This window comes from Silurus aristotelis, assembly GCF_946808225.1.
Source record: "Silurus aristotelis genome assembly, chromosome: 13".
NCBI classification, from domain to species: domain Eukaryota; kingdom Metazoa; phylum Chordata; class Actinopteri; order Siluriformes; family Siluridae; genus Silurus; species Silurus aristotelis.
Window position 1 is genome coordinate 513,625 of NC_139586.1, and position 15,736 is coordinate 529,360.

The 15,736-nt window shown below is 37.9% G+C and overlaps 1 protein-coding gene across 1 annotated transcript; it reads right to left on the reverse strand.

Annotated features, from left to right (window-relative positions):
- Nucleotides 1–1,699: 1,699 nt before the first annotated feature.
- ptbp1b (polypyrimidine tract binding protein 1b) lies at nucleotides 1,700–13,768 on the reverse strand. Its single transcript, XM_083557932.1, has 16 exons — nucleotides 13,600–13,768; nucleotides 13,049–13,099; nucleotides 12,101–12,131; nucleotides 9,226–9,286; nucleotides 8,966–9,138; nucleotides 8,472–8,618; nucleotides 7,524–7,679; nucleotides 7,312–7,422; nucleotides 6,504–6,675; nucleotides 6,308–6,388; nucleotides 6,071–6,213; nucleotides 4,976–5,009; nucleotides 4,110–4,202; nucleotides 3,776–3,992; nucleotides 3,592–3,669; nucleotides 1,700–3,484 (listed from the first exon to the last, which is right to left on the reverse strand). The coding sequence occupies exons 1-16, from the start codon at nucleotides 13,605–13,607 to the stop codon at nucleotides 3,352–3,354; spliced, it is 1,689 nt and encodes a 562-aa protein (XP_083414058.1). The 5' UTR covers nucleotides 13,608–13,768; the 3' UTR covers nucleotides 1,700–3,351.
- Between the last annotated feature and the right edge of the window lie 1,968 nt (nucleotides 13,769–15,736).

The following is a 15,736-nucleotide window of genomic DNA, read 5'->3' on the forward strand; positions in this document are numbered from 1 at the left end:
CGCTTTCGGTGCACCACTCAAGTCCGTCCGGGCCGGAAATAATAAAAACACTGGGGGATAAAATTAAAGAGACACAACAAACACACAAACATTGTAACTTATTGTAAATAACAATGATTTATTTACAATTAAATCAATGACGCATTAAAATGAAATTATTTACAAAAAAATGCTTTAGCTTTTAAATCCAGCTGCCCGGACCAGAGACAAGAATAAAAACATTCTACACCCCTGTTAGAATTGTGGGATTTTGTGATATAAAAATCTTTCCTACAAATAAATTAACAAATAAATAAATGTGGCAAAATATGTTGAGACAAAGATAGAATTCCTCACCTGTCGTTTCACTTTTCACCTCAAAAGGACTTTTATGTTATTGATCAAATTTATTTTTTAAAACATACAATTTCGAAGTTGTTTGACACACCTGATGATGAGAATAGTGTGACCTTACAGCATTATTATAATAATAATAATAATAATAATAATAATAATAATAATAACAATAACAATAATAATCGTGAAGCTTCACTGCCAAACACTTGAAAATGTAATTTTTCTCATTAATAACAAATAAAACAGGTGATAATCTAGTGAGATGTGTTAAGCGTGTGAGTGCTTTGAATAGGATTTATAATGTTTTTTTTCCTCCCAAACCTAATCTAATGCAAAACATTTAGACGTGAACAACCAGAGTGAAATAAAAAAGCCATTTTTCTGGTTTTCTATCCCATACTGTACATTTATGAGGTCTATAAGGAGGGCGTGAAATAGTTTCAGGTCTAATAATTATGAACAAAATGGATTATTCATCCTATTTTACTTTGATGTAGACCAGCATGAGACCCAGGACACCTAATAATCGACTCTCCAGGTTTCTTTCACCTTCCAGATCTCTATAAATTCCTGATTGGAGCTTTTAGACTCATGACTCACTACCTGCTGTTGTAGATGGTCCTACATGAATAATGTGTCCAGGACACACACTTACTTCAGTACATAATTACACCTGAATGATGCAGACTTACATACGAAACAAGTTATAGAGTGAAGAAGAATGTTTATTAATATAGTTCTTCATTTCTTTTGAAAATAGACGTTATCACTAAGATTTATCATCAACTAAAAAACCCTCTAATAGTAAAGTTCATTAACATACAGAACAATAATAATACACAATCATGAGTTCTAATCTCACTATCTAGAGGAGCATGGGTTCCCTTTTGAATCTGGTTCCTCTCAGGGTTTCACATCATCTTAATATGTAATTTTTTTCCATCTCTGTTGCCTCTGGTTTGTTCATTAATGTTAATAAATCTACAGTCGGATTTCTTTAGAGCTGCTTTTTCATCGTGCCGACTGTTGAACTGAAATCTAAAAACCATCTCAACAGGTTCCTCAAGCAAAACCACTTTTGAAACTGCTTCAAGAGTAAAATAAATTACAAAAGTTTTCTTTTCTTTCCAATATTGATGAACTCTGATACTAGAGATGATGCACTGCAAAAAAAAAAACATTTAAGTTTCAACTGTAAGGTGATAAATGATTATTAAATTTATACTAAAACTAATTAACTATATACCATAATGAGCTCTTTAGAAGCAGGAGATGCAGAAAGTCTAGAATTGTGTAGGAATATATTCTCAAACTAAATGAACTTTTATTTATAATCACAGCAAAGAAAAACATCTGGACAGCATTCCAGTAAACAAATGTTTATTCAAGATAAATAGAAAAGTACAACCTCCATCTGAAGGACTGTTAAAGAAACATTAGAATTTGGTAAAGGTTGTAGAATTCTAAATCTTTTTGTTTTTCATAAAACCCAATTTTTTTTGCTTGCTCATGGTCCACTGTAATCAAAATATACATTCGCTTTTAGATATAAAAACCTTTGCTTTAAACATTGCGGTATAAAAATAGTATTTACACCTCATCTAAAGTAAAACCATTAAAAAACGTTAAAGGTCAACGCTGTGCAGGTGAATATGACCCGCTTGTTTTTTTATTTATTAATTTTTTTTTTTTTTTTTAAGAGAAATGATTATATGGTCCTGTAAAACACAGCAGCCGCTCACATGCTGTTTTCACTGTAAAAATATAAAGAGGAGGAACATGTGCATGGTGGAATGCGCAGGGTTGAGGTCTTCATTGTGGAAAGTAATAATGCTGGTCCCATGCACAGTCTAAAATATTCTTATCCCGTTTCAAAAAGAAACCCCCAAAGCATGTACACTCGATTGTATACAAAAAGATCTATTTAAAAAGAAACAGAAGACTGTATCCCTGTCGAAAGGCATGTGATTGAGAAGGATTGCAGAACAACAGGAGAAAAAAAAAAAAAAAAGACAATAGAAAGAGGAAAGTGCTGACTTACAGCAGAAAAAGAATAATAACCAAATCAAACCCTAAAAGCAACAAGTCCAAAAAAATATATACCGTTTTTTTTTTTTTTTAAACACAAGCCACATTTCTCTATTTCTATCTGTCCAATTCTAACAGGGAGGAATACATTAGTCTCATGACTGAAAGCTGAATAAAGGCTTTGGTTTCAAGCTGTAGTGTACATACAAAAAAAAGGTTGAAGAATACACCAAATATATCAGGCATTACAATAGAATAATTACAAAACAATGCCTTGTGATACATTAAGGCAATACTAAAGGTCTATGAAAAGTACAAATTGTATAGAAGAAGAAAAAGAAATAAGGGAGCCACTGACCAAAAGGCCAAGAGCTTCAAAACACAAACATACTTACAATATGATTTGTACTCTAACTGTTGCGTTAAATTAAAAAAAAAAGGTATGTAAACAGTCTGTCTATCGTTACAGTATGTGATAAGTCTCCAAGCTACTGGGAATGTAGAAGTTGAAAGGAACTGGCCTTCAGGTGGTGATTTATCAAAAGAACTAAAACCCCAGAGCCGGATGAAACTAACTCCAATTCACTACAGGAGGATACACAAGTGGATTGTAAACTAAAGTCTTAACATAGGTGTCACATCAGACAGCAACGTTTATATAGGAATATGGAAAAAAAGCACTTAGCCATAAGATAAATGTAAGGCACAAGAAGTACTTCTGGAAAATTCAGAGCAGCACTTTCAAGGCAAGGGTTAAAAAAAAAAAATTCAGAAACTTTTAAAAAGGCTTAAGAGGGTGTGATTACAGATATACAATCATCCTCACAGGCATAAAACATTAAAACATTACATAGGAACCACTAAATATTACTTATAAATACAATAGTGGAATGATGGAAGTTTTGTGGTTGAGGCTTCAGAGAAGTCTTCATCTTTTATTGGTTGTCTTTAAATGACTTATTCCAGCTGCAGTCACTTTTCTCCTGATTAAATAGTGGACTTGGAGAAGGACACCCTAAGATGGTGGTTCTCACCAAGATCGTGGTTGTGGAACTCGATGAGGGACTCGATCGCTTCCTCAACTGAACTCATCTGGATCAGAGCCATCTTGCGGTCTTTCCTGAGAGTCAATCACATGTTAATGTTTATTACAAAAATAAATAAATAAAAAACAACTAAACAAGGAGATATTTACTAGAGAAGTTAAATGCATTGTGAAGAACTTACTGAAAGAACTTGAAGTTCTTGACCACCGCAGCAGAGCTGCCAAAAAGCATCTTGAGATCATCTTCAACCACTGAAGGGCTAAAACAACAAAATTACTCATTAAAATGTAGGAATTTTTTATTTATATAATATTTTTCTATATTATACATCAAATAAATGAAGCAAAACCCATCACTCCACTTACGGGATGTTGGAGAGGTGCAGAGTTGAGGAGGGTGGGAAGATGTTGGAGTAGTTTTTGGAGCCAGGCTTTTTAAAACGATGGAGAGGAGAGTTACTGTAATCTTTAGTGAGGCCCTGATCCTCATGTCCCTCACGAGGGAGCTGAACGTTCGTGTGTTTGGATAAAGTGATGCGCAGAGCTCGTCCATACAGCTTCTGTCCGTTTAAGTGGCTCATCGCTTGAAGAGGAAAAATTCACACAAATATGGTGAATAACTTCAAATGTACCATCATCTTGACACATCTAATAAAATATTCTCCATAAAAATGTGGTGGGTTTAATAATAATTAATCACCTAGCTGAGCCTGAGTGCCGTCAGACATTTGGATAAGGGCATTCTCTTTTTTGTTGAACATAATTTTTACTCGTATAACATCGCCATATACACCTGATGAGGAAAAAGCAATAATATGGTTAGACAAAAAATAAACGCATTACACCATCATTTAAAAAAAAAAAAAAATCCCCTAGTAAGCTTACGGTTACAATCAAGACACTCAAGACAGAGTGCAGTCTCCTTGAAATAATATTAAACTTTAATATCTATAAAAATCTTTTTAAGCCAAATGTTAAAAGTGGACTGGACCTAAATACAGGTCTATTAAAGTACATTCAGTGTTAAAGAATTTAAGATACTTGAAGTAAAATAAAATTTATAGCCATGAGGACAGATGGAAAATAGTGGGCAATTTTACAGACTGCGAGAGAGGAATGAACTTCTGCATTGAACAAAGGAATTGAGAAAAAGTGAAATGCTGATGTAAGAAGGCTAGCTTCAAGTCAAAAGTATTGATGGGGTAGAAAAAAAAATAAAAAGCTGTTTTAACAAATGGATAAATGACAGGAGTCTTGACTATTAACCAAAGTTTAAAAGCTTCCCTCAGAAGACATGCAAAATAATTTAAAAAGCATGCATCATGATAAACTGTCTAAAGCTCAAAAAGAAACAGCAGCTCAATCAGTGCTTTCAGTTTTAGTGCACAATTATGGCCACACAATATATATATATATTGAGTGCTGCAACTTTTTGATCACATCTCATCTGAGCACACACACACACACCAGCAGAAAACACACAAGCACTTAAACTGCCTTATGAGGGAAGAAACTGAAAGAACAGAACAAACAAGTAGATAACAAAAGATGCTAAGAATAACATACCGAAAAGAATAAAGAGGCATTGGGGCGTAACTCTCTTTAGAGGACAGCAGAGGAAGGCAGCGGAGGGAAGAAGGGAGAGGTAAAGATCGGAGGCAGAATGGAGGTTCAACATATCCACAGCGAGGAGGCAGTTCCACGGGAAATGGCGAAAAAACGGTGGTTGGATCATGAAGATGGTTAATGGATTGGGAGGAGAAAGTGGAGGGGAGAAGTGGACATGAAAGTGTAAGGAGTGGAGTGTTTTCAATGAGAGTGTGGTTTGTATGCATGTGTGTGTGTTTATATGATAATGTGAAAAAATTAATGAGGGCAGCCGTTCGGCAGGCGGACATGGTTGCAAAAGAAAAAATAAATGAAATGGGATGTGGGGAGGGAGAAAAGAGGAGGTAAAAAACAAAGTCAGTACACATATGGAAAATACAATAGTGATCAAATGTACTTGTGTAGAATCTATTCCAACAGAAAAAGGTGCTTTCTTTACAAAATATATATATATATAAAAAATATAATAAAAAAATATATATACAAAAGTTCATAAATTGCTTAAGATAAAAAGAAAAGCTATTCACTAAAACCTTTTTAGAAGAATAACCATTTACAAGTTCACTGCATCAATGTTTGGTTAAATAAAGAAATCCAAGTCTTTATTTTGTTATGCAGCGGTTAAATATTCAGAATTAAACTCTCATTGCTGATGAACTTGTGTAAATGGTATTCTTTGAAAAAGGATCAGCTTAAAATATATATATATACACGAAGCATAAAGTAATTTAGAAATGTTAGGAAGTTACAGGATTACACAATATAAAAAGGGGAAGAACACTGGGAGGAAACAAAAGCAAAGCTTCTGTTATCTGAAGTTCTCTAGACAGTATTCAAATACAGTAAATGTTTTTATAGGATCAGATTTGATTCTTGAAGGAAAAATAAATAAATTCTACATGTAAAATAAGTTCAGTCCTGCCCTATACTGTACACTATCACAAATTAAACATTTGTAAACTAATTTCAACTGTTTGTTTTTATTTTATAAATAATTGTATGACAATGTTTGCATGAAACCAAGAAGCCCAATTCAAGCTGCATGCCACTAACCTCAGGATTCAGGTTGCTGACCAGCATGACACAGTGTCCAGCGGGTAAAGTAGAGAAACCCAGCCTGCCTGCCGCGGCAGCAGCCGCCGCACTGGGAATGGCCAAGGAGGCCAGAGCTCCATGAACACCTGGCATGGTTAAGCCTGAGAAAGCAAGAAAGAGAAATCGCAGTTCGTCAGTTTAATGCGTTTACAGAACCGAAGCAAATAAACAACCAAGTCTGCAACGTGAACAAACCTGCAGCCTGCTGAATAGCAAAAGCCGGAGGGAAGGCATGGGCACCTGCATACGGCGAGGCAGAAATGATTCCAGGAGTAGCTGTGGATATAAATTAAATACTCATTCGACCCATAAAACAATGAAAGCACCGCTGAGACACATAGTACAAGATAAAGGGAAACGAGATGATGGTCAAGTTTGGACTACATCTTACCAAACGCCATGCCGTGGTGCTCAAGAGAAGGCTGGCCGTCTCCTGAGGGCAGGTCAGGCCGTGTGTAGTCCCGGCTCTTGTCGTTGTTGTACTTGACATTCAAACTGGTCAGCTTGGAAAAACTGATGCGCAAAGTGCAGCATGCGTTGTAGATGTTCTGTCCATCCAGAGCCTGTGTGAAGACCACAAAATTACATTACATCTTAAATGCACTTTTCGAATACACAAATGGTCAAGAAATTTGCTATATAAAGTAACTAGCTCCTGGGTAACGCTTTTAATCTTATTTTATAAAAATAAAAAAACACCTGAACTGTATTGTGAAAGTTTAAAACTCATGATTGCACACACTAAAGTATGAACAGAAAATAAGCTACATATAAAATATCACCTACGTAATACTCTGCTAAACTGCACAAAAACACTATATTAGGGGTGTAACGGTATACATACCTCAGTTTTTAAGTCATGGTTCGGTACAGTTAGGGGAAAGAAATGCAAAACGATATTGCTTTGTCTTTTTTTTTTTTTTTATTTATCACCACAGTGAACATATCTGAATCTATTTTAAATAAAATGCATGCTTGGTTTAATATGAAATTAATGCAATAAACTTATACTTATAAAAAGTACTCAATTAAATGAATAAAAAAAAAAGAGGGGGAATTTTATTAAATTTGGTGTGAACCCAAATACCCTTATACCGAAACAATTCAGTGCGAATAAGTAAACCATTACACCCCTACTAAAATATACACACGCAAAAAAAAAAATAATCCAGATGTGACCTCAAGATGGAGCCACTCACCAGTTTTGAATGCTGAGCAGTTAAACCATCAGCAAACTGCAGAAGAGCTTGGAATTGGTTGTTCTTAGTAAAAGTAATCACTTTCAAAACCGTGCCAAACTTGGAAAAGATCTATGGATGACAAAAACAAACAGGGCAGCATGGGTAATATGAACAAGAAAAGGCAAAACATTAATGCATTTAAAAGCTACACCTTTTGTACAAGAATCTACCTGGTGCAGAACATCCAGGGTGACTGGGTAGAAGAGGTTCTCCACTACGACTCTGAGGACAGGGCTAGGCCCGCCCACACCGCCTGCTTCTACACCACCTAATGACATGCCACCGGTCTGGACTGCGTTTACAGCCTGCAGTGCTGCCTGTGCTCTCTGAAGTTAAAATTAGAACAGAAGAAAGTGTTTGATCAACATGAGCGATCCATCCATATTACACCACTTTCTCCTTCACTTTATTGGAAAGATAACATGAACAGCTACTTTTCTTCATGTCAATTTCCATTAGGAACAAGATAATACATCTCTTGGATCATAATGCAACTAAAAGACGAAACGAGACAGTTAATTATACAATTATTGTTTTTTTTGTTTGTTTGGTGTTTTTTTTCACGTGTGAGAGAAAAGTAACACTTTGCTCATAAAATTAGCTGAATACTGATTCAATAATTCTACATGTTCTTGTGCAACGTTATATAAAATATTGATATATAAAGATTTTTATTTAAACAGATCTCACAACCCGAAGAACAAACCGAGTGAGCACGTGTAACATGTAGGTGGATAAGCATCAGCTGTGTGGAATGCATTAAGTGCAAACAGAAAGTTGTCCGCACCGAGAACGTGTTTAGAAAAGTAAATAAGAGTTTGGTGAAAAACGATAAGCTTCATGCGAGCTGGTAAACAAGTTCTCCGTTCCGTATTAACACTCCACTGCAGCTGGAGAAACAGTCATCACAGCTGTGTCACAAAACAGCCTTTAACGCACATACGGTTTAGAATATTTACTCAGACTGTTCATTTTTCTTTAATCGGTTTGTCAGTTATTGGTCAAGACAAGTTTTTGTTTATCCTGGAACTCAAAAGATAAAAAGAAAAAAAAAAAGCACAGCGTGAAGGATATAAAAGACTGCTTGAGAAAGTAATGAGCTTGTATTGAACACATACCACTTGGTTTGGCGAGTTGTCGGTTTTCAGCTCCTTGTGGTTGGAGTACTGCATAAAGATGGGATGATTCCTGATCACTGGTGTGACTGAGGAGTAATAGCTGACCATAGTCTGGGCTGCTTCCTCTGTATTCATCTCAAGGAACGCCTGGAGAAGTTAAAAACCTTTAGCAAATTTGATTATCGTCTGTTGAGACTATTAAAACGATTTCCACATTAATACTTATAAGGAGTTTAAAAGTTCTAAGACTTTTGAGTACAAACTATTCAAATGTGTTACGTTTGGCTCGGATTTATAAAACAAAAACTGTTGCCAAAACTATATAAAGCACTTTTTTTTGTTTAGTGGCATGAGAACCAGCCTGAAAAAAGCTCATGATCTAGCCCACTGGGATCCGGATGTATAAACAAATGTTCATGAAGAAATTAAATATGAACAGGATTTTCAGTGTCCCCATTTCTTATTCTCCCTCTCAATAAAGAGAAAAAGAATACCTGGTTCTTTCCTTTCAGCATGAGCAGGTTGGTGACTTTGCCAAAGGGAAGTCCAAGAGAAATGACCTCGGCTTCGTTGATGTCACTGGGGAGCTTGCGTACATGAATGACGCGGGATGGAACACCCGGACTTCTGATGTCACCTTTGAACTTCTTGCTGTCATTGCCATTGGCTAGGAAAGAGAGCACAGGGTCAGGCCAACTCGGTCAGATACATGCAAAATTACATGCCGTTTCTTTTTTTTTTTTGGCAAACGTACCTGCTGAACTCATGATATATGGCCCGTTGGAAACACAGGAGAAAAGTTCGTCAGAGCCTCTCTACAAAAAAAAAAAATTTTTAGCAATCAACAGCAACATAGCAACCAGACAGCCAACATAAGCACAGGCATTCCATACTAAGGCCAAGTCTGATAGACAAGCATCAACACAGTGGAAACAAGAAGGGACACGCTGAAAAGTTCAGGAAATGTCTGTGTAGTCAAAATTCTACAAGAATCATCTGGCTGAAGTAATAAGGACAGCTTTGGGCTATATTTTACCCACTCTGTCACACACACACACACACACAGTATATACACATACACGCGTATGTATGTATAATGTAAAAAAAACAAAACACAGGAAGTAGGTATTGTGCAAATGAGCATACATCCTGTGCAAAATGCAGAGTCATTAACCAGCAGCTTGACAGCATGCAACCCCACCAGCAAGAGAACAAGAAAGGAAACTCAAGTTTTAATAGCAGGTGGGGGTGTGAGGCATACAAGAGTTTCTGGGTCATCAGACATGAGGAATGAGTGGGAGGACTTACATTCACAAGATACACTCTCTCTCTCTCTCTTTCTCTCTCTGTGTGACTCTCCGAGAGAGAGAGAGAGAGAGAGAGAGAGAGAGAGAGAGAGAGAGAGAGAGAGAGAGAGAGAGAGAGAGAGAGAGAGAGAGAGAGAGAGAGAGAGAGAGAGAGGGGGGGGGGGTGTAGTACAGACTGGTACAGGTTTGATTCGTTTTGTTTTTTTGCTTTAGGTGTAACATTACTTCATACACTGAAACAGTTGCACAAATCGACAAAAATTCTGAAGTTGGCATATTTTTCAGCAACAAGTCATCAGAGTTGGTTTATCCATCTCAGAATACATGCAAGGGCAGTCAGGCATTCCAAACCACCCAATTTCAGCAGCCTAATGGATCTGAGCAGGCCACATGCAGGCATCCTCCACCACATTTAAAATTCCACTGCTACAGCAATCAATAATTAGAGCCATATGGAGAGCTGTAGAGTGAGGGCACCACTAGAAGGAGAACTCTGGGGCCAAAAAAAGGGAGGGTAGGCCAAACATTTGCTGACTTCATGTTGGTTTTAGCAATAAAGCCACTCCTAGAACTTTCTTTACAACCTTAGGAAAAAAAAAACTGCCTGGCTGCTGTTCCTGCTCCAGTGAGGCATGCTCTTACAAGTAAAGACAATTAAAATCATGTGAAACCTAATTAAAAGTTCCTTTTTTCAAATTGTAACAAGAAAACACTCGTTCTAAAACTTACAGTGGAACGGAAAAAAGTGCAAAAAAAAAAAATTAAAAGAGGTCATAAAGGTGTGCAAAAAAGGAGGACGGCAGAGGGCTACAATGATTCACAGAGTAAATGTGGCCGTTACCATGAGCACCCTGATTGTCATTCGCTCACCATGGAGACTTTGTGTCTACGACTGCAGGTGACTGAAACCCAACCCTGTGCTCTCGGGCTTGAATACACAGGGTCGATTGTCTTCAGGGGTCCAGGTGTAATGTTTCGTCTACTGTTAAAGCACATCAAAGATTTACCACCCCAGACACGGAGGCTTTTCAGGTGATGAGACTTGCAGTGTCTTTTTTTTAAAACCCAGTCCACACCTGCTTTCAAATTAAATTAAGCACAAGAGGCAAGAGCGTCTCGAGTAAACAACGACTGACCCCCATCAGCACTTCCCCCAACCACCTTCTCTCTAATCAGCAGAGCTGAACAAACCCAAGAGCAACATGTGTGTCCATAGGGGAGAGGCAAACAGATTTGCATGTAATGAATAGGCTCCATTCATGTCATCGTGTCAACACCCAAAACCCATTTCTGAGGAATGCATTTTAAAAACAGGTCCACTTACACAGTCAGGCCAAACAATCAGCTGGTGTAATACAAACCAGTCCTTAGGTGTGTCTGAGGACAGGTGAAATCTATTGCTGTGTAAAGCTGAGGGTGAAAAAATATATCCCTTAATTAAAACCAGAAATTATTTCTACAAAAGGCTGACTTAATTAAACTGCATGGACTTTAGAAAGGGACCTGCCCTTTTCACAGCCCTTAAAACCCTCACAGTGCATTTACCCAGTCACAGCAAACACCACACAAAATACTAACTACAGACAAGCAGAGATAAGGTTAACAAAAAATTACCTCAGAGTTATATGATCTAAGAACCTGCCTAAACCTCAAGTAACCTTCTAAACACATGCTGTAGAAAAGTCTTCTTGCACTGTAATTATAATGTCTTAAAAAAGTGGAGTAGTGAAGTTTCAGACAATTTGATGGCTTTGAAACCTGCGAGGAAGTCAGGTCAACGGAGCCTATGAATCGCTCCTTTGTTCTAAACATTGCAGGTCCTCCCAGCTACATACCACACATGATTATCTTTAGTGAAAGTCCACAGAGAAATGAATAGAACGTAACTGAATTTCAGTTGATTTAAGATGCTGGTGAGTGTAATACCGTTAACACACACACACACAAAGTTCGACAAGCAAAAACTGACCAGAAATACACCACTACACCACCCTTTCAGCTTCAACCACAGCCTGACATTCTTCAAGAACAATACAAAACAAAACTGTAAACTGGGTAAACCTGATGTGATTTCTAAGGGCCTGCGTTAAGTGCAGAGTGAGAAGTCATGCACGTTTGAAAGGAGTGGAGGAAAAACTACACCCTTCAGATACACAAACACGCAACCAAGGAGGGAAAAAACAACACACGCAGGAATCAGCAATAGGAGTCTGCTATGAGTGCAGAAAAATCAGTGCACACACACACACACACACACACACACACACACAGAGATAAAGGGAAAAAAAAAAAAAAAAAAAAAAAAAAAATGCAAAAACCTACCTTTGTTCCCACAGCAATATCATGGACAACGCTGTAAAAAACAAAAAGGGTCATATGAGAAAAACGTGCAGAATAACACGAACACGCAAAACTAAATTGGGGGGGAAAAGGTTCAAAACAATGCTGGTGTTTTTGTGCCAAACTGATTACAAAAGAATGTGAAACCCATTAGCCGTTAATACAATCAGCAGAAATGGAATGAATTTGGGACAGTGGTGTTATAAATATAGTGCGCACAACCATAAAGGAAGGAAGTGAAACTTCCCAAACTAGGGAAAGCATTTTTACTTGAAAAACAAGAGGCATTTTGAGACGGGCTGAAATAAAAAGCAAGTTCAGGCAAATAAGTGAGTATGGGGGTGGAGGACTGGAAGGTCTACACTGCATCCGGTGCTTCTGTTCCCACAGCAGGCCAACAAAATATGAGAGGCATTTTAGGTCCAAGCTCAGATGCCCTTATTACCCCCTCCCCTCCCCTCCTTTACATCCTGTTCTTCTTTACAGGAAACACCAGGAGACCAGACCAGACCAGGGCTGTGTTTACAGACCAAAACAACAACCTTAATGCGAAAAACACCAATTTTATTCAACCAAATCTATAAAACAAGGAAGTGTTTTGCTTTCGCTCTGTCTTTTGTTTGTAAAACGTGGCAGATACAGGAAGCGCGATCACACCGTGTTAATCTTCTGGTGTCGTAATAAAAAAAAAATAGAACAAAAACAAAAGCTATGAAATAAAAACCATGTGTGTACAATTAGAGAGAAAAAATGTATTGGATGAAGGTTATAAAAATGGATTGTAAAACATTCCACTTATAGCAATACATTAATAACGGTAATAACGAGTGCTGAATAAAAGAAGGATGACTGAATAAATTTATTACAGCAAAATAAAAATAAAGAAGCAACAATTGTCGGTATGAGGCAGTAAATAAACTGGACACTTACTCTAACTCTGTGTAACTCGATCCCATAGGATACAAATCAGTCTCTAGGCGGCTAAACAAAAGGAAACATGTTAATGCATTAACAATTATTACAAAAACAACAATATTAAATAAGATTCCTTTAATACGGCAACAGGTAAAACCGGAGCGCGCGAGCCAACGATCAGGTAAAGCTGCGCGCGAGGCCAACACTCGGCTACGGGCGGTAAAGTTGTTCCTTCGTGTTCAGGAACAAATCCAGAATCACCACACAAACATCTCAAACACCTTCTAATAATCATACTCAGGGTAAAAAGGTGAAGAATGTAAGCGCGGAGAGCCACGGAGATCTCCCTCAGGATGTGAGGAAGGTTCGCTCGGTTTCCATCGCAACCCGCGAGCGCACACGATTAGCCTAGCTTCCCACAAGTTACTGAGGCAGTACGAACTCCGTCAGATCGTTATTATTTCAGATTATTTCTTAGGTTGGACGCGTTAGTAGCCTGTTAGTTAGTTCGTTCGTTTGTTTGCCTGTTTTCTGTATTTATTATAATAAAGGAACAGTAAACTCACCCGTCCATTGCACAAAGAGGAACTTGGGGGTCTGAGCAGGAACTTTGTGGCTTGGCGGAGTTTTCTTTATACTCAGACAAAATGGCGGCGTCTCGCAGGAGCTCTGAGTCGCGCGCTGATTGGCCCGCGCGAGGCCAGTGGGCGGCTGAGACACGAACTGGACCCTGATTGGATAAAACTCGACATGAAAGCAAAGGGCGGCCACAGGGTTCCATGCTGAAGAGCGCAAGAGGAACCCATGTAGGAGGAAAGCCATGCCGTGGAGTGCAGGAAGAACCCCAGGAAGAAGACCAAGGCGGAGGAACCTGTGCTGAAGAGCACTGGAGAAACCTGTGCTGAAAATCGCATGAGGAACCCCATGCTGAAGAGCTCACAAGGTAGCCTGTGCTGAAGAGTACAGGAGAACCCAGAGTGGAAGAGCTCAAAAGGAATCCTGTGCTAAAAAATTGCAGTAGAGCACAGGAGGAAACCCGAGCTGTAGAGCACAGGAGAAACCCGAGCTGTAGAGCACAGGAGGAACCCGAGCTGTAGAGCACAGGAGGAACCCGAGCTGTAGAGCACAGGAGGAACCCCTGCTGTAGACCTGTTCTGTAGTGCACCAGAACTCCATGTTTAATTTTTTTATATCTATCTATCTAAACGAAATAAGAACACCCTATGTTCCTTTAAAGCTTTTAGACAGAAACATAGACACAAATTCTTAGATACTGTCTGAGGAACCGTACAACACATAGTCTGTCCTTCAAAAAGGTTCCAAGAACAACTTCAAAGCTAATAACTAGATTAAAAAAATCCAGTTTCGGTTTGACCATCTATCAGAATCACGCCTCGAAAAAGCAAGATCATGTCCACTAGCTGCGATGTGGAACCACTACTGCCATGTCCAATTAACATCAAAAGTACCAAATTCTATCACAGAGTTAACATACCAAGCAAAAGAAACGGAGAACCAAGTTCAGAATCCAGGGATGTAGATAACCAAACAAAGTCAGGTCATTCCATGAAAGCACTAAAAACCCTTATACACAATCTTCTGCATCTTCTGCAACATGTGTAATGCATATCTTTTTATTTTCCAACTATTACTTTATCCACCACCAACATCTCCCAATACTCAGGATCTTTGCAATTAAATAAAATAATGGTGACAAAAGCATGATTTACTCATGAACCTTTTCATGAACCTCTAACATGGAAATGATCTCAATCCCTGACCAGCAATTCTTCTGACACGTTTATTACTCCTGACAAATCACCACGTGAGGAAAACATTGTGCTCTGATTCTAATGACACAATAATCACTAGTTTTGAATATATTGATTTGAAGTACATGATAGAAACACATAATAACATGCAAAAGGGGTCAAAGGTAAAAAGCACCAGACTATTAATGATGTTGAGAACGAGAACAGTCACAGTAAAAAACACGTGTATTAACAAGGGGGAAAAGAAATAACTCTTAATAACAGCTGGAAAGAATGGCCTTCCATATTTATTCAGCTCGGCCTGTTATAGTTCATCAGACTGAGAAGGATCTTCCTGCAGGTTTATACCATTTATTATTCAAAGAATCTGTCCATGACATCTGTAGGTAAAGTTTTAAAGAAAAATCCAAAATAGTTTTGCAGTTCTGACGGTATTAAAGAAACACTCTTGGTTTCAGGAGGACAAATAGTTAATGAGATAGAGAATCGAAAATCATACAGACGTCCCTGGAAACCACTGCACTGAGACATCTGACCACCTGGTTTAGACTTTTCTTCTACAGAGATACACCATGTATGTTTGACCACTAACAAATATCGATATGTGTTTTGTCTTCATCTCCAGGATTCATGATGTCACTAGTGTCAGATTTAAACCTTCAGCTAGATGTATTTTATGAGTGTATCGTTTTAAGATATTATTCGTTTAATACGCGCAACATTTTTAAAAATTGATCCAATTAAATAATAAGCAAGTGCTGGTTTTGAATGAAATAAATAAATAAATGCATTTTAAAGCACAAAAGTATTTGAATTATTATAATGAAATAATCTGAGATGTCTGTAAGGACGCCACACTCCTCTTCTTTTTCCTACTGACTTCTTGAATAAAGGTTTGGAGTCAGGTATCATGATAAATAATTCCACTGGG

Excerpts from the sequence above, each read along its gene's own strand:
- ptbp1b (XM_083557932.1), bottom strand. Across the intron at positions 7,423-7,523 it reads CCCTGGATGTTCTGCACCAG|ATCTTTTCCAAGTTTGGCAC; the intron begins GTAGATTCTTGT and ends TGTCATCCATAG. Across the intron at positions 6,214-6,307 it reads TGCTATTCAGCAGGCTGCAG|GCTTAACCATGCCAGGTGTT; the intron begins GTTTGTTCACGT and ends TTGCTTTCTCAG.